At 32.6% G+C, this 20390-nt stretch overlaps 1 protein-coding gene across 1 annotated transcript in view; it reads left to right on the forward strand.

The window, feature by feature from the left end:
- Positions 1-682: 682 nt before the first annotated feature.
- The window catches only part of LOC110373368 (zinc finger and SCAN domain-containing protein 21), a 69455-nt gene continuing 49747 nt past the window's right edge, over positions 683-20390 (forward strand). The window contains exon 1 of the mRNA XM_021330631.3: positions 683-1364. Within this exon, the coding sequence (XP_021186306.1) occupies positions 1176-1364 (189 nt within the window). The 5' untranslated portion in view covers positions 683-1175. The remainder of the gene's footprint in view (positions 1365-20390) is intronic.

A 20390-nucleotide genomic window follows, 5' to 3' on the forward strand; every position in this document is an offset into this window, starting at 1 on the left:
CCTCAACGACGTTAAAATAACTTATAATGTTTAATAATGCAATCTTTAAGATATGAACTGTTTAATTACAGGAGTGACCTAATGTAGTTTTTATTGTGCAAGTTATACTGCATTTGTTAACTAGAGTTAAAGCCAATAAAATATGATCCAAATCTTATAGGCAATTTAAAAATTCCGCACTTAATAAAGCAGTTAACATCATCTTAGGTAATAAACTAAAAATAGATTCCTTAGTTTTTATAGTAGCACCTAACAGTACAGTTAACATACTCAGGATAATTGGAAATTTATGCAATTATTAAATGGTTTGCGGTTACCTATAAAAAAAAAAATTACGTAAAGTTTTTATAACAGAGAAAAAAACTACGCATATCAAACAAGTGTTTCTAAAATTAGTGCCGCATCTAACTCAGGCCATTCTTAGAAAAAAAATGATCCAAAAAAAAGGTTGATCTATAAAGTACAGGTGGGTAAGGTGCGCGCGCGCCGCTCAGCGCTCTACGCCACTCTGACGGGCGGCGCACGGTCAAGCAGGTGCCGCCTTTGGAGGGGAGCACCTTACTATACACCTTACAAACTTGCATTTACATTCCTATATACCTTACTACATTTATAATAAGGTTGAAAATTGTGTAGCTAAGTCTTGCTACTTGTTGTAGGGCCCAACTCCTCTCCTTTTTATCGAACAAAAAATGAACTGTAAACGCGATCACGGCCGCGGCTAAGGTCAATGTTAGCGCTTCCTTCAGTGCACGTTCAGAGAAGAGCGCGTGCGCATCCTACCGCGCATGCGCCGTACACTACCCGCCCAGAGCCGTAATGTAATATTGTACCGAATTACCGCACTAACAACTTGAGACACTTCGATTCGTTCGCGCATTTTTTTGTGGACTATGAACAATTTTTTTTTCGAGTGTGTGCCTACACTAAACAAACTCACGCGCAGTGATTAATACATAACGACATTTCACCGGACGATCGATCACGCACAGCCGATATTTCGTTGGCGACATCACCGACCGATAATCGAACCGACGTCCCGACATTTTTTTTCTTATACTAATTTATTTATCCTCATTAAGTGTGATGGACGAGACCGGTCACATTTTTAAATATAACTCATTTATGTCGTGACTGTGGAACTTTGAAGAAAGACTGTGTTATTTTTTGAAAAAATGGAGACTTTGGTGTTGATTCCCCAAGACTTGAGCCTGGCTTTGAGGCCTGGTGGTGCGAGAGGCCGTGAGGCTTCTGTCAGCGTGTGGACTTCGGCTGAGCTGCCTCGAGGGTCACTGTTGTATCCCTTCCAGGGTACAATAAGGATCGATAAGCTACATGTTTACACATACGTGCCGGATCATGACGTAAGTTATAGAATTTAAGTTAAAAGAGTAACCATTTTGGTATCTTCTTTTAAAGACAACTTGAATGCATCATGTTTGGTAATGTAATCATTGCAATGTACGCTAGACAATATGCTTTAATTATTTCAGGATTACTTTGAAATGAACGGCAAGATAAAGTTATCATATCTGATGATATTTTTATAAATTTATTATTGCTTAATCATTAATTAAGTTGCGTTGCATTCTCAAGGAAAGTAAATATTTTCCCCGTATCACATTAACAAATTGAATGGTATGTAAGTTGTATCAATTATACGGTCAGTGGTTTTGAAGGGTTGATTCTATCACCATTTACGTGTAATTTATATGAATATGAGTGTACTACCCCATTTAAGAAAGTGGGAATTGTGCGGCTGCTGTAATATAAATTAAGTGTTTATTTAATTAGTCTTATTTCAATAAGTAAGTACACTTGACATTGATTTAACTTACTTATTTTTGTTATCATCTAAAGCAAGGGATTATTTCGTTTTTATTGAAGTTTTATTAATATAATACTCACCGTCTATCCATTAATCAACGATTGTTTACTTGTTGTGGCAAAAGGTATTTTTATTAAAATTCCGAAATACATAGTTTACTACCTAGAATATAGAATCACTGAAAATATCGGGCTTAAATTAAATTATCTAAAATTGCAAATTATCTGAATCTATAATGTTATAAAAGCCTTAAATGCGTGATCAAAAAATCTTCCTTATTGCCATCAACTGGAAATATCTAAGAAGTTGGTCCACTTCTCACAAGAAAATAAAGATAGCAGGAAGCCGTTCCTAATTAATCGATAATCAGATTACTAATATCTAACTGTTTAAAATGTCTTACAACACATTAAAATTATCGTTCTCAGCCTACTGTAGACTTTTCATTCATTCATAATAATATTTTGAATTTCTAGATATATTCGTTCTACTAATCACACACTTAATTTCTTGAACTATTAATTTGTTACCATATTAATATTAATGAAGTCAATAAAATCAGTTCCTTTATAATAATTAATATTGCTATCACAGGTGGTATCCTGTGGCTAAGATAAAATAATATAATTTGCAATGATAAATTCTCTCAAAGCAAGAAATATGCGCTTTGGTAACAGTTTTACATTTTAAATCTCCATTGATAGAAAAACATGTCGGTATTTCTTTTAATTTATAAATATGGTTTCCTTTTACGTAACCCAGGTAGATGTTTTTTTTTTTTTAATTTTATGCGTACGTATTTCATTAATAAAATTCTTATGGACCAAGTTAAGTATTTAGATATAATGGTACCTACTGAAAGAGCATTATTGAAAACTTATCAAAATATTTTACGAATAAGATTTTCCAAAATGCCTTAAAAAGGACATAATTAATTTTTTGAATCTTTTGTGTACCATATAAAACCGTCATGGTAACTTAAACGTGTTTATCACAAATTTGTATAATAAAACAATGTAAAAATTTAATTTATTTATATGGGAAAATAAATATACTAATAAATACATACATTATAATAGACAGTGATGACGTCTTTAGCATATTAAATGAAACCTAAACTTTATGTTAAGAGTTTCGTCTCTATTGTTATGGTAATTTTAGAAGTTTTTTAATGCTGAGAAATATTACATAGTTAGGTATGTTTCTTGTTCTTTACTCTGTATTCTGGTTTAGTTATTTTCAATTACGTAATGTTTAGGTAGATTTCTTTTTCCGGACATACAACAAAAATGAAAAAAAATATATACATGAAAGAAAAAAAAACTTAACCGTGCGCTAGGGGGCTACGCAACAATATACTTAAGATGATCAATTTATTTTCAGGATTTGAGAATTTAACGTCACACGCTGCATAATATACAGTTTTCTTAAAAATAATACCTGATATAAAATGATGCAAAACTGTATTGAATATTTTTCAAAATATGCAAATCAATATAATCAATGTTATATTTGTATTAATAGAACTTTATCCTAAAATAGGCAGATATAAAATTTTAATATTCAAAACTGCATATCTATGCGATTTACTTCAATTACCATAAAAGGCTTTGCATATTAACTTCTAGATAACGCTGAGCTCTATGGATGCAATCTGTAATGAACTCTGCTTGACTATAAACGCAAATAGTTTATAAATACGTTTATTTAAATAAGAATGATAACATTGATAGCTGCTAAAAGTGAAGAGAAAAATCGTAAAATCTTTGAGCATAGATTAAAAATGGATAGAATTAGAAGATTAACGGGTTCTATCTGATACAACTGAGTACCTTATCTATTACTTAGGTCTCTTACCTAACGCGATTTACTGAATTATTAGAAACAAAACTAATTTTTATTTAATACTTGATCATTACTTTTGAGAAGATTTAGTTCCTGTTTGAATCAAATTCTATTCTACAAACAATGAGTAAAGCTAGAGCAATAAGCCTATTAATTATTATACGAGGGATTATCGTTATAGTTACATACAAGATGCAACCCACTTTTAATAAGATTTGCTCCTTCTACTACTGTTTTTAAACTTTCTACGGTATTTCACAAAAAAAGTTATTTTGTTACCATTTTATTTTTTGCAAAGAACGTAAAAAGAGTTTTTCTGATCGCTGAATCGCTATGGGCAATGGGCATCATGATCAATACTCCAGCTTTCACGGTTCTTTCGTCAGCCGATCTTTAACCTCACACGTTCATGGCTCCGTGAACGCACTTTGCGTTACAGTTTTACAAGGAAAAACCATTAACAATACACCTTGATATAATGTGCTAGCTTGTATAGGAAGATGCCTCAAGTTTCTGTTTAGCTGTGTTATAAATGTATGCTTTATTTGAGGGTGCGTTTAAAATTATCGACAAAAGCACAGTCTTTGCCCACTTGTCAAGTTCTTTTAGCAAGAAAAATAAAATGAAAACTGCATCTGCTGGTTGTAGTTAATGTTTCTTTAAACTAAAGTCTTACTATAGTTCATTATTTTGAAGTCCAAACACGTCATAAGGAGCTAAACAAGTAAACAGATTTGAGCGGTAAGCGGTCGTATTCAGTTGTTTTTATTTGACAACATCAGAATAATGTTTTGAACTTAAAATTCTTTTTAGTCAATAAGTTTTCTTTCAGTGAAAATTGATTCTAAATGAATTTACAAGTGAAATATATATTGACTCCTACACACAAAATTAACATCAGTAATTAACGAAACAGAAGTAAACCAAGCTTTTCATTAACTTTACATGTTTGTCAAGCAATTTAGTGACGAAAAAAACTTAATTGAGGATGTAACCAAAATTGATGCTCTAGTTTAAATTAAAATATTTTAACAGCTTAAACATGAATAGAATTTTAGATCAATCTATTTGCCTCATTTTTATTGCTCGTTAGTGTTCATTAATACTAAGTGTATTGATTTCCCGCTGAGAACAGACTTCTCGTTTTGACGAAAACATACAAATCAAAGCTAAAATAGATTTTGCTTTAGGCATTACTAAAGTGATTTGATTTTCCTTAATACCTATGTTTGTTTTTCTTACGTAACTTTTAAATGTTTTTTTTTTCGTTTATTGTAGGTAAGGAAAATGTCTAGGAATATATTATAAAAGGTAGGTAAATAGGTAGGTATACGATATTGTTTTTAAAACAGGTGGTAGGTCATACCTACTTATCGTGATTTTATTGTAATACAATACGTATTAAGACTAACAGTCTGGTTTGCCGTTAGCAATATGTCAGTATTGTTATAAAGAACTTAGATATTGACTTAGGTTTTTTACCGATCTCTTTTTCCAAGTGTCTAAATAGAAATCTAGAATGATCAACTATGACAAAACTATACTGGCCATAGACAGATAATTTCTATATCTATCGCCGTATTTGAATCAACAGTAACCAATAAAACAAATAAACATCAAAATAGCACCACCAAAAAATGACTTCATACCTAAACAAATACCAATACAAAAATAACTATATCATCTACATAAACGTAGTTACAAAACCACCAAGTATGCAGTTAGAAGCAATACCGGATAGTCACGAACGGCGGTTACTCGATAATAGTTTTTACAAACAATTGTACAAAAACTGAATCATAGGATAACCGCATGATTGAAGCTTTCCCTGTAGTAGGGCTGTTAGTACGTGATAAAGTATTCGCAGTTATAAATAACTTGTTTGGTTTGAAATACTGGAGTAGTTTATTTAGAACGTCATTGACAATCTTCCGTATCTTTTGATTGTCTTCAAATATCGTCCACAGACTATCTTCTAGATCATTTTTGAATAGCAACGTTGTCAGGACTAAACCTTAAATCTGATGAAAACTAATGTCATTAGGATAGGTACTTTGCAATATATATTTACTTCAATTTCTTTAATAACGACATAAGCCGTATGGCGCTATTATAAACTTCTAAGGGCAGACATAGTTCGGTAAATCATTTGTCACGTATGGTACACATGTATCGATGGTCATATACCTACAGTCTGATGACATGTCCCTTCATAATCAACACTTCGAACTCAACCAAATCCGGGAAATTACCCAACCACGCCCTTCAAAAACCTCAACCAACCAGATCAATTAACGACATAATTAATCGCATTACATTCGGCGATTCCGGCATCAAGCATGTAATAGAAAATTATTTTATATCTGTAATTATATAGAAAAATACCTCGAGGCTTGGGCCGGAAGCTTTCGCACTTGGCACAGGTGTTAGAATGCACAAATGTTAACTTTCACTATGAACTGGTTTGTTCGGACCGTGCCGTGTATTGTAAAAAAGCAATTGCAGCGTTTGTTGTTTGTGTATGTTTGAGCTGGTAGAACTGGTAAAAAAACTAAACAGGGTGTATAAACTCAGGTGATAAAAACCGCTCATACAGTGCCTTAAGATTTTTCCAGAATTAATGTTAAGTGAAGGAAGAAAATTGAAACTAAACTGAACATAGAAAAGAGAACCAGTGCAGAAAAATCAAAAATGATAATCAAAGATTTGAATAATACTAAAACTCTAACATTCAAAGATGTAATTAGTATATAAGACAAAGATTTCCAAGAAGGAGTAGCTGCAAAAGCTGGAGACAAAATAATTAACATACCATACAATGTATTTAAGGAAGGAGATTGTACCAGTAGGGTGGGAACATTCAAGGAAGCATGTAGTTCTAGTACCTACAAGCTAAAGTATATCCAATATAATCTGGTTTAACTGTAGTAATGGCAGATGTAAGTATTGATAACAGCATTGTGTTTATAATTAATTTAACTTCGTTAGCGTTCATTGAGCTCTCTGTATGGGAATGTGGTTTAACTTAAAAGAGGGCGCACTTCTTCCTGATACAACTTTACGACTTTATGAGAAGAAGATCATATAAGGTTAGGTTAGTTTAATAATGAAATGTTCAGTACCAGATTTACTCATCAATCAAATAAGTATCAAAAAAAAAACAACAAGTCACTTTAATCAAATATACAGTTCTCAATATCTGCTAGAATTAATATAAGGCTACAATGCATAGGTACATGAAAACTAACATAAAACCTGCATGATTTTTAATATGGAAAAGAAACAATCTGCTCCTAACTTGGACCACACAAACTAGTAGCTTTTTGTGTCTTTCAACGCACGCGCCTTTATTAACCACACCACTTTTGTTCGTTACAAGAGTCTAATTAGGACTGTTTCATACATTTTGACAACACCAATTTATAACAGCGTTTATACCAAACTTATTGGAGCATGAAACTTCTAAATTATACCAAATCGACTTCTAATAAGTGTATAGTTGTGTATAGTTAGGTGTTGATTACTTGAACGATGGACTGCTTAATTGCGGAGTTAACGGTATAATTATAGATGAAGGAAAGGTGGTTGCTGATTCATGAATCGGTATGATCAATATGCCAGGTGGTTTGTGCAATGTGTGTTTTGTGGTAGGTCCTATATAATGGTATAGTGATGATAAAGCCATTCGTCAATCAAAAGAAGATTACGAATAGTCATACGAATACACAGAATTTTATAAAGTTCAAAATGATATCAGATTAAATAAAATTCTAACAAAGAAAATCAACGTAAATCATAGCACACGAGGAAACGAATTTGATTCGCTTCGTTATTGCAACAATGATAAAAGACAAAAGACGAGCGAGCCGTGGGAACAACGTCTGTATTCATGTAGTGACAAAAATGAAGCAATTACGTACGGCCGTTGACATTGCATGAGTAACCTTACGACTTGTGACCAAGGCAGTTGAGGTAACAGACTTGTTGTAATTAATCCTTGTATTGTGAGCAATATTTACTTCATTTATAATAAAAAAGATGATGGCGTTGTTAAAGGAATGTGTAAGAATGAGGAAGTTGTGTACAGAATGAACATTACTGATTCTCAGTGTGTCGAAGATTAGAATTTCTGGTAGAAGTGGTAGACTTTTAATTTAAGGGAAGATATAGACGACATATAAATTCAAGGTAGCATGACAATACAGGATTGGAATGTAGATTGAAGCCCACATGAACTTAATTTAGGAAGTTCAGTCTCCGAAAGCATAGAACTTCAAAACGAAAGACAAACAACTACAGACAGCAGTCATATTGACAGTTCCTACCAGTACCGAGGCGTCAACATCTGATCATTAGAAAAAAAAAACTTCCGACAAATCACACAACAATGGCACGCGTGGCAATTTTTTCCATACACACAAGTTCAGTGTCCAAACAATCGGTGAAAAACTGGCGTGTGACGCAATAAGGTGAAACACCTAATTATCTCATAACGAATGAATGAATGAACTTTCGCTTTTGTGTTCGAACAATGAGCTCAACACTCTCTTCTAGTGTGGTAATGCTGTTTTTACTTCGTATTATGTGTGCAAGCTATGATAAAACATAGTTCGCAATAGGCAATTGTCTTACCTTAATTTCCGTGTAAGGTCAGTTTGAAGTTACATGTGAAGATGGGAAAATTTTGAATGCATAATTTGGTATTTAAAGTGAAATTGGGATAAAAGAAATGGCTGTCAGAGAAAATAAAAATGATGGCAATCATGCAATTAACATTAGCCACAGACAAAAAAATACTCAAGGGGAAGCCAGTGAAAAAGTTCCACCATAATTAATTGGAAAGGCTAGACCTAAAAATATAGACATTAAAACTAATAATCCACAAAAAAATCCTTAAGCCCGTCAATCATGATTAAATGATAGATTATCCACATAAAATAAGTTTTACTAATACGAACATCATTCAAGCATTCTCATTAGAAATTCATATTCATATTATAATTAAAAGTGCCCATAAACACAGCCATATAATTATTGACGTACATCTAATTGATAGACCAAGGCGAAGTGATTTGTTTGAAATGTATGTATGTATTTTGAATGGTCTAGAGACCATAGAAATAGAAAATAGTTCGTGCGTGGCAGAAGCCAATCAATTTTGATGTGTAACTTATGAAGAGGCTGGTAATGCATTTGGCGATACGGATTCTTTAGTTAATGGAGTGAGAGTCGGAATATCGGTTAATATGTATTTGGAAGTTTTAATTAACCAGGCACTCAGAAAGGAAAACGATATGGATGGTCTCATTAAGGATGGTCCAAATACGACTAACCAAAATTCAAAATGTTTCGTTTGTTGCATCTGTACCTTTAGCGTTATTATTATTGAAGATTTTGCTTTTATTTATATGATTACATTCTACTGGATAATCAACCTTTATGTGGCAGAATAAACCTATCAAATCCATTAAATGGTCGGCCTTTGAATATACTCAAAGATTCATCACTGTTAACCTGCCCACTACAGCTAATCTTTTAATCATGGCATGACCTATTATTATGTAGCTATTTCTAGAAATAACTTTAAAATTTTCATTAAAACCGTGACCACCTTTACTACTTATTACAATTTGCAAAAATGAAAAACTGGTTTAACTCATACCGTCCTTCAAGGTAAATTATAACTTAAAGCTTTAAAAATAAAGTGTATAATCGTATGTTGGACAGTGACAGATGCCGGTCACCACTGCGTCTTGTGACTAAGTCTTCAGCTTGCCCCATTGTCAAGCTATGACTGATTTATGCGAAGTACAAGATTCATTTCATTCACATTTATTTAAATGTCCCTGGACGATTTACGTTGTCTTGGTGAAATTTCAATATTACAATGAGACTACCCCTCACTACTAGACGTTTGTGCTTTTGAATATACATGTCTTCACGGTAGGTCTCGGAATTTATCTAGGGTTTCACGTTACGGGTCTTCTTCAAAAACATGTCAATCACAATGAATTGAATATTATCGAATATTTTTTATTCATCAACTGCCAACCGAGATAGATGTTATTAAACACACCCATCTCGTTGCGCTGAAAATACAATAGCGAGATTACTCTAACGACTTTCAGAAGCGTTGTTTATCAAAAAGATACATTATTTACATTAATATCGATCCCAATTACGGAAAGCACTCACCGCGAAAATATTACATACCAATAAAACTTAGAGTTATTTTATAAGATTTCAAAATTATTCAACGCTTTCAAGCCGCGAGCGGCGATAAAATTTAATTAAAAAATCAACTACCAGTCTAGTATTTAAAATTGTAATGTTATATCGAAATCCATAAACTGCTATCTATAAACAAGTCCGTTTTGCATATTACAATAACACATCAAACTAAGTTTATGGCACGGGCTTTCAGAATGGAAAGCGTTATGCGAAAAGAAGCCAGGAGCGGTGCAAGTGTCCACTTCTTAGTATTCATGAGGATGGCGTTATGCTAGACATAACCATTAACATTTAGATCACGCAAGATGAATAAAATTCAAATTATACGGAAGCCTACATATTCATAGTTCGATAAAAGTCGATGGAATAAACAAAATCGGATGTGTAAAATGAATAGAATTTGGAATCGATCCATTATTAAACGTGGGAATTGTCGTTTAGATAGTAATTAACAAGCTTGTTATGTCGTTAATCTTATGGGTTTATTCTTAGCTGTTAATTTATGATAATAGATTCATAAGTCACGAGGGCGATGGTCTTAAATTTGTTTGCTGCGGAAACTGCGTCGGAAACTGTCTTCCTGGTAAACTGATGGCATCCCAAATAACTGTCAAAGTAAAAAATTAATGACGTTAATGTGATATCTATTAATGAGTATAAGACAGATAAGCAGCGCCGGCGCCTGCAAGATTAACTGATGTGTGACCGTTAAAATTTTATGCAAAATACAATAAAGAAAGTTGCTAATAAAAGTTCTATTTTTCTCTCAATACATACCTACTTAAGTAAGTATGCCCAGCAGATTTTGGAATACATTATTTGAATATCAGGTATTCATATAATGAAAGGAAGAAAAATACATAATAACAGTAAATTTAAGTCATTTCCTTCTATCATTCCTCATTTCATTAAATTCTTCAAATTATTCCCTTCAAATCCTACGATATTCAAAGAAAAAATTAATTGTTTTGCTTTCGCATAAAACATCGACATCCCCGCAGGATATTCAAACATTTGAATAACCAATCGTTCGCTGGTTAGTGATTAGATGTTCGCTGATAGGTGTCCATGGTCATACGCTGTTGTTATCATGTATTTTATGGCTATTCATAATAACTACCCCCATGAAATATTCCTATGGTTTGTTTATTTTAGAAGTTGTTAACAAGGAATTTTATTTTTAGAATAAAAAAAAATACTTCCATACTTTTTATACCACGTTAAAAAAAAAACTATCATCAAATTGACAAAAGCTGGTCATCACTATTGAATGGATAAATTAATGACAAGTACAAAAAGCTGAAATGGTTGACACAATTTAGTCCAGTTTTATCAAATTATTCAAAAAACTTTACTCATTCACATTTTACAAAAAAATGCACAGTGGGTCAACCACTTTTTAAACCTGGACAAAAAAAAAACATTTTACCAAATTTTTTTCTCGAATCCATCCATCGCTTCCTAGACTAGTTTCGCGTTATACCGTAGAGTGAGCATGTCCATCCTGTACCAGACTACATTATCATTTTATGTTTACGATCCAATACATTCACTTGTTTATACCTGCGTTTTCATATTCAGTTTACTCGGCTGCCTGCATAACGTACGTAGATTAGATATTAGACTGTGAATCCATTTATTGGTGCATTAAGAATGGTGGACGCAATTAGTTGTAATAAATAAAGTATTTACCTATGATATAGTAACTACTTAACGGTTTTTTAAATGCTTAGTAACTCGAAAAATCAGATAATATGTGGTAGAACGATTTGAGAATAAAACGTAGTTTTTAAGCCCAACATTTACAGATGCCTTCTAGCCTTCTACTGAGTACCTTGTCAAAGAGCTTCCTCAATGAGCTATTGAAATGGACCACCCATAGTTTAAAATATACACCTACCACTTTATAGGTAATTAAAACCTAACACAGCTATAACTAAAACAGAACCAGCATAATTCTATGTAGACAGTCATAAATGCACACTGTTACGACTGGCTCAATTAATCGCTCACAAATGACAGTTGCACAAAACGGTTTAATAATCATCCATCTAGCCTTTACATTCAATTACAAAAACACTTAACGATTAACTTGCATTGATCAGCTTTTATTCGTACTTTAATTAATTGAAAACAGATGGTTCCTTGTTAGCCTGCCTATAATACGGTATCGATATATTTAATTGAAAAGATTGTGGATCCATCGATAACTTGGCCCCGTCGAACAAATACAATGATAGCCCCGTGGTGCTCACCGCTTTCTATATGCCATAATCACCTATTGTTCGTTAAGTCACAAATAAGGACAATTAAAAATCTTGTAAGCATCATGTGTTAATATAGTGTTATTTCGCTTTTGTTATAAGAGCGCGAGAGTAGCAACAGGAGAAATTATACTTATGTATGAAGGGAAAATAAAATTATTTGGAGAAAGGCTTTTGATTAGGTACTTCTGCGATTTCCAAAAAATCTAATCATCGATAGTTTTACCTCCATTTTCATAATATTAACATAAATCTCCAAAAATTATTTTGAAATTTTGCGCTTTAAAAGAGGCAAAACTATTTTCCCATACATAAAACTTATTTATGGTCTTAGTGTCTAGTGTCTAATTGAATTGAACACTATAGCGGTAAAAGTTGAGACAGATGTCAAGGCATCGTAAATTCCGCATCATTAATATTTGCAAAGACTTTATTAATCCAATTCCCACTGGTCAAACACTTAAAACTTGTAGAAAAAAATTCAAACTAGAATTAATGAAATCTGACTTTTATTGGTCCTATTTCATATACCCTCAATTTTGATGCTATAAAAATTAAAACAAAGCAATTTCGCGATAGACCTATCAAACATCGTAAATCGGATGAAACAAATAACTCTTTATAGCGTTCATTTTATATGAAAATTCATTGGAATCATATAAATTTTAGTCATTATGTCTCAGTTTTAGAAGTTCTTAGAACGTTTAGATCACGATTTGTATTTCATTATCGAAGATTACAGTGTTTTATTTATATTGGTTAAATATCATAAGCTATTAAAGTCGGCTCATCGAGGTATATGGCTTATAAAATAGAAAATCTCTTGCGGTAGTCATGGATTGTTCACCAATGTTTGTTTAGATGATTTATTGGTGGTTTTTATGTTTATGAATATATGAAAGGAAGTATTTATCATTGTTGGATATTTAATCCAACTGGTTGCGGCAGATCAGCTCCAAACAGTTACTTAGTCACGCACGTACGTTGCTCTGTTTTAGACAAGAATATGATTTGAATTCTCTGTTTTAAATGATTAAAATATCAATATCAACCGGAGCATATTCAATCGATATCGACTTAATGATATTCATAAATAGGCGGACTCAAAGACAAATGGCGACCAATGACGTATCGTTCTAAAAAGAACTAATAACAAATGCTTTATGGCCATTTTTTCCTACATTGCAAATAACTTGTTTCTATTATTAATGAGAAAGCAGTAAAAATAACAGATTAAGACGCGTGGGAACGTTATAGTACGGATATTGGTTAACTAAAAGTCGCTCGAAGCCAAACACAGTGTTCCATTATACCTTATTTATGGCCAAAAACTTGGAACGTTTTGTTGTATTGTAAATTAAATCCCTCTTAGGCGCGGTTGGATTTAAAAATTATCACGTCATCAATCAGTAAGCGTTAATATGTCTTCTAGTTTATAATGGAGCAGTAAATGTAAAGTTCAAATTTAATTTGAAACAACTTATTACTGGTTGTCCGACTGATTTACAGTGTTATTTCGTTTTGTTTTATTTTATGTCCTCTGTCTCCACACCAGTTTATTGTGACATTAATGATGTTGACACATATACGTGGACACCAATTTTTAACTTATAAAATTAACCACCTAAAAATTTTACAAAAGATAAAATAATTCGATCGCTATGGAGATTTAAAAGATTAAAGCTAATTGCTATTCTTGGCTAGCATAAAATCAAATTATAGCTCGGTCATTGTAGTGAATGCTTCATTAGTGCTATAAAATAGATAATATACTACGGGTCATATAGGCCCCATGACGGGCAAAACCTTGCCAATTTCTATAACAAAAAATATTGCTCATAATATTATTATTGCTCATGATTGTTGTTAATTAGATCAGAGAGCACTTTGATCTTAGTCGATTGAAATACTATATTTTGTCAGTATTTATTAAAAGAAAATATATATAAAGAAAAAGGGACAGCTGTCTTTTTAAACTAGGTCTTCAAAATGGCAAAAAGCTTTCTTCCTATAACAATTTATTTTACAAGTTAATACAATTCCAAACAGATTCTTCTTACAATTTCAAAAGCTTGTTTATTATGAATTTAACAATAAACAAACACAAAGACATACCTCACACGTACAGTTTACTCGTTAGACTAGTTAGTTAGTTCCGTAGAGTTATGTTCGCGTTGCTATCGGTAGAAATGTTTGCAATAAAATATAATTATTTGCTGGAAACCAATTTGTTCTTTGCACTATTGAAATTGTGATTTGTGGTCATCAGAAACGGCGTACCGGAGCACTGTTATAAATGTTTAATGCCGAGAGCGGAACACACTAATTCAAGTTTTGTTTTGTAGCTATAAAGTTGATTTTCCTATAAACTTATTTAAGTAGCTAAATAAAAATTAAATTAAGTAAGCAATCGTTTATTAGGAATTACATTATCGATACTCTTTTTGATGTTCAAAAATGAGTTATTAAGCTCCATAGCTCAATCAACTGTTATAGTGAGATCATGTGCAAACATAATCGAAATACGAATCGATATCAATTTTATTTTGAAAAGAACTGTTCTATCGATTATTATCCTTGTTACTTTGTAACATATGGGGCTAAAAAAATACCATAGTGAACAGGTTTCACAAAGGTGCCCGGAAGTGTACAATCAAACGCATCGTTAGTGGAATTGCGTTAAAACCCATAAAAAAGGTGCATTATGTGAAGGTGCAAATTTGAAAAAGTTACCTCAAGAATTACCTGCTTAGTGGACAAAAAATTATATCAATGGCGAAATAAATTGACATGTGGATACAAAAAAAAAAAAACTTCCTAATGCGCGATATTGGGGTCGGTGAATAGTTTTTTTTTGTCCAGAAAAAAGGAACACTCGGAACAATGTGCAGTATTTTTATTAAAAGCTCAAAGAAAGGAAGAGTAATTAGTAAAACTATACTAAAATGCATTGCTAATGGAAGCAATATATCTATGTTAATTTATTGAGAATAATTTCAGATAGTTATACCAGCTTTCTCATTCATCACTTAGAATAACTGGGAGATTACTAAGTAGCTCATATGGAGTTTTTGCGCTTATTACAAACCATGTTTGACTGATCATCTCATTCGTAGCATGTTGATTAATTTATTGACGCAGAGTTTCTTTAGACAAATGTACTAAATACTTATTGTTAGAAAATAATATTCTTTCTTGTAGGCATACCTAACTGCATTTAGATACGGTTAAAGTAGATAACTTTTAAATTGAATAAAACAGTATTTTTGAAAACCTTATTCACACTTGGAATTTTCCTATAGAGTCCTCCTCTGTTACGTAATCAAAGTTATTTACTAATCATAATCATATTTTTTATGCCCTACTGAAGGGCTCAGGCCTTTTCTCAAACAGAGAAGGCCAGTCGCAGTTAGCGAATCCTTAGCAACTATGAAATTCATGCCGTATAAATCCTACATTAAACAAAACCAGTTATACAACCCGTACATCCAACATCACATTTTTATTCAGCCCTAAATCCCACAGAGCGTAAAACACGTAGACATCCAAACCGTTAGCCTATATTTTTAAAAACACATCACCGTTGAAAAGGTATCACAATTCATATATTTTCATTCACTTGCTATATGATACGTTGAATCTATATTGATACGTTTGATGGGAAAGCTATGGCAAGCTGACCGTGACGGTTTGAGTTACAGTCTCGGGGATATCGAGTCTCATGTCATATCTGTATGGGATGATACGGTCTGTGAAAAATGTTCTGTTGTTTTGAAGTAGGCGAATCTTTGAATGTTTTGATTATTTGATATTTGTATTTGAGTAAGTTATATATGTTTCTTCTACATGACTTCTATGTAATATTGAACTGCGAAACACAACACAATTGAAGTACTCCGAAGTATTTTGCGAAAGGATGAAAGTCGTATTCATACCCAAACTATCAAAAGAACAATACTTCAATAGGCTGTCGTTAGACAGCTGGACTGATTTATGTAGTCGGTAGTACTCTGACCACTGACACGGCACGGAGGTTTCGGCCTCAAGCACATAATGAGTCAATAAATTGAACTTTTCGATATAAGAGGACTCTTTGATATAAGCATGTGTTTCTAATAGAATAATAGACGATGTAGTTTCTGTGATTATATTCGACGCAATAAATCTGCCATTTCCTCCTTTCAAAATGCTTCAATTATGTCAATTATTTACGAAATAACCTCAAAACAATTCATCAACCTGCTTGATTGTTTGTAAATACTAATTTATTATTGCTCTCAAAATTTTGTAATAAAGAATGCAGTTACACAAATACTACTTAACGACGTTTACTTTAATTACGCAACATAAAATATATCATTATTTACTGCCTGATTTACTTAATGACGTTCTGCAGGCCATTGATAAGTTTTTGATAAATGATCCGACCAATCTATTTTGACGTAGATGACACTTTATAATCAAACATTTCCAAACTGCCAATCTACAGCTTTAATACGAAAATTAAATATTTATATCACAAAGTCGTGTTCATCTATAGAAATTACGAAAATAAATGAACTGTTTTCAAACGATGACTATAAAAGAGTGATAGAATATGAGCGGGCCCTTTCATATCGAAGCGCCTCATGATTCAACAAACTCAACTAGTCTATAATAGTCGACATCCAATATGCAAATATATTCATATAAATTATATATTTAGTAATTTATGTTAATATCCCTTGTGAACTAATAGAGGACGTCCGTTCCAATGGTTCTGAATCAAGAATCAAGTAGAGCCAAGTTGTTAAATTCTATGGGAACATATCGACGTGAATTTGGGCCCGTCTTTATCGAATCAAATCAAACTATTTAAAGGTATTTATTGGTGTAATTTTGCTTACGGTAGGTTTCCATCGGAAGTCGCGTAATTTGAAAATAATAATTAATTGGTCATTTACATTTTTAATTGTGAGAGAAAATGTTGCTCCTTTTACCAAAGACACAGTAATTATTGTTTGTTTTTGGCATGATAGGCAATATTGATATTATATGCAATGCTTTTAAATGATAAGTTTAGGAAACGAAAAAAATGGACCGTAAATATTTAATAAAGTAATCATAAATTAAACAAAATGTTCAATAGCATTTTTATTACCATATGTATATATATTATCAATCAACTCGTTAAAATACATTACGTGTAAGTGAATAAAATGTGAGTGTGATGGTAAATAACTTGGCTCAAATTAATGATTTTCATTTTAATTGAGCCAGTAGGTACGTGGCAAATACCCACACTGTTTATTGATATGCTTGATTGATTTCCTATCATTTTGACATCAAGTTAGCGTGAAAATAAGGCCACTTACTTTTTAAAAGATTCACCACTATCAACTTTCATATTTGATACATCATCTACACCACATCTCACCATTTATATTTTAACACCATCATATATAAAAAAGCGTTTTATAATCAATTTGATAATTCGATTTATGTTGTTACTATATAAAATTGACGCAAATATATTCAAATATAGCCTGTTAATTGTGAAACAACGAACGATTTTATAGACAGCTGTTTATACATCACACGGGCCTACACTGGCTATCAATCATGATAACGACTGCAACTATTAGATTTGTTACCAATAACCTGTAGTAAGTGTTGGAGTATTCCTCTGAGCAAACAAAAACGGTAATGGATGTTGTGTGTAGAAAGAATGTACGTGTCAATTGATAGATAGTTGTTAATTCTAATACGATTTGTCGTGACTATCGGGTGATGGGAAAAGGTTGAGAGGTGATTTGTGGCTGAGCATTAGGAGTTCAAAAGCTAACACGAGTATATGTGGGGTCAAATACATTAGCCACCTAGCGGGTATGAGTACATTTGTGTAAACCTTTATTAATCAAACTTATTTGGTGTTTGTTGGCCGGGTTCTGGTAGCCAGAGAACTATTATTGGTAGCGAATTTTTCGAAGCTCATTTGTAATATTAATTTTGCATATTATTTTCAGAGATTTTTATCTTTTAATACTACAATTTAGAGTATCATTTTTACACAACTGTCAAGAGTTGATATCTTCATTAATGTCGACGATCTCAATTAGCGGATTGTATCAGGTAAACAAGTCATAAAAAGCAAGTAATAATATCAATTTTATAGTCCATTAAAGCTGCAATAGAGCTACAACCAGAAAATATTTATCGTTCAACCAAAAAAGATGAACGAAAACGTTATTTTGTCGCCATTAAAAGAATAATTAATAAGAATTTATCTCGACAAAAATATATCGAACTTTTACTTTTTACTATCAAATTAATTGCTTTTCTTATATTTTCCGTACGTCGGAAGCTGGGATCTCGTTTTAACTTGATATATGTGTGAATTTTGGCATTTTACCGCAATGTATAAGTGTTAAATGACAGCATGGGACCCCATAAATTAAAGGTATTCTGTTCACATGTTATCAAACTGGCAGACATACTAATTAGCATAGGTTGTCAAAAATACAAGTTTTTGGGAGAAAAAATATGGTTGCTTCCATTAATAAATTAGTTTAATTAATATTTTTTGGCTTGAAATGTGGTCAATTATTTGTGTTGCTTGTTTTTTTAATATCATAATCAATTTTCTGAACATTAGTGTCACTAAATGTAACATTAGTGTCTTTTAATAACATGCGTCTTTTTCACTAACTCATCTGCAATTTCCAGCTTACTTAATGGTTTCCGCCTAACTTACGATCCACCATAAAGCAGTAAATACACACCATGATCCAGATTTTTCAGAACAAAACTAGTCCACGTTAATTATAGATTAAAAATAAAACATTTACTCAATCAACTTTACAAAACCAGATCAAATTGAGAGCAAAAATCTACCGATATCTAAACCCTACGGAAATCGACCGGCCGAGCATTACCAGTACTCGATCCAGTTAAGCGTTTATTACCCACACACATCCTCACTTATGGACGAGAACGCCAATAGGCATCGGAATTTATCGATAACTAGCTTGCACACCCGGCGTTGTCTGCTATTTTTTTAGTTGGATTCTTGTTTTTGTTGGTAAGTATGGCGTTTAGTATGTTTTAGTTAGATATAGACCAGTAATTGTTTATAGAAAAAGAAAATTAATAATTATTAAAATTGATTCGTCGTGGCGATTATCGCCCAATCCTTCTCCGTATGAGAGGAGGCCTGTGCCCAGCATTGGGACGATAAGAAGGCTGTAACGTTGGTAATGATATAAAATAGAAAGATTTCTTTTTTTCTCTTTTATGTCTCAAAATTTGTCGACAGTACAAACAGATACACTAATTTATTCAAAATAGATACTCTCGAAGCGCCGTCGCCATGTTCGAAATCTTCGCGGCGGTGCCAAAACGTTTGTTTTACGACCCGTTTTGGCAATTAAGAGAAATCTTACGAGTAGTAACAAGCTAACTACGACCAATTAGTAGTGTTACCAGCCGTTGGTATGCCCAGATGAATGGTTCGGCTTGATAGTTGCACCTGAATGAATGTTTATTGATCTTTACAATGAATTTGTGAGTGCTGTTTGTGATTGGTTATTTTCTCGCTTAGACTGAGTGTTTGTAGCGGTTTTGGAATTGGTTTGCAAATTATATTGTATTTGATGTGACTTTATAGGGTTTACTAGGAACTTTTTTGTAATACTTTTTGGTATCATATTTTTAAGGCGTCTGCTTACAGTGATACAGACGGTTAATATTTTTCGTTTATGTTAAGATAATTTATCACCTGTCTATCTTTTCCTCAACTATGATAGGGTCAGCTTCTAGTCTAATTTAATACAGCTAATGCGGCTAAGTAGAAGTACCAGTGTTTCGCATGGAGGGGCTGCCTAACTAATCTGAAAGTCTTCGTTCAAAGTTACCTTTTACAAACCCGAGTTATATTTTCAACTACTAAATGAATAATAAATCAACATATTCCCACAAACAGTTCCTCTTTTTGTCCACAATCAAGTAAAACACGATAGCAAGTCTCATCCTCGCGCAACCGTCTCGTTTTCATATCCCACCGCAGATGAGCACTCGAGTTGCACCGCAGAACTATACTAGTGACACATGACACTTTGTAATTACTCGACGAACATCTGGTTGGTGCGTGTACGATATTGATTTGCTTGTTTTTAAAGGTGTACCATGGTATAAGTATAATATGGATTATGACCTATAAGGAATAAGGATTTTGTGCAATACAT

The sequence above is a fragment of the Helicoverpa armigera genome, chromosome 13 (assembly GCF_030705265.1).
Source record: "Helicoverpa armigera isolate CAAS_96S chromosome 13, ASM3070526v1, whole genome shotgun sequence".
In the NCBI taxonomy this organism is placed as follows: domain Eukaryota; kingdom Metazoa; phylum Arthropoda; class Insecta; order Lepidoptera; family Noctuidae; genus Helicoverpa; species Helicoverpa armigera.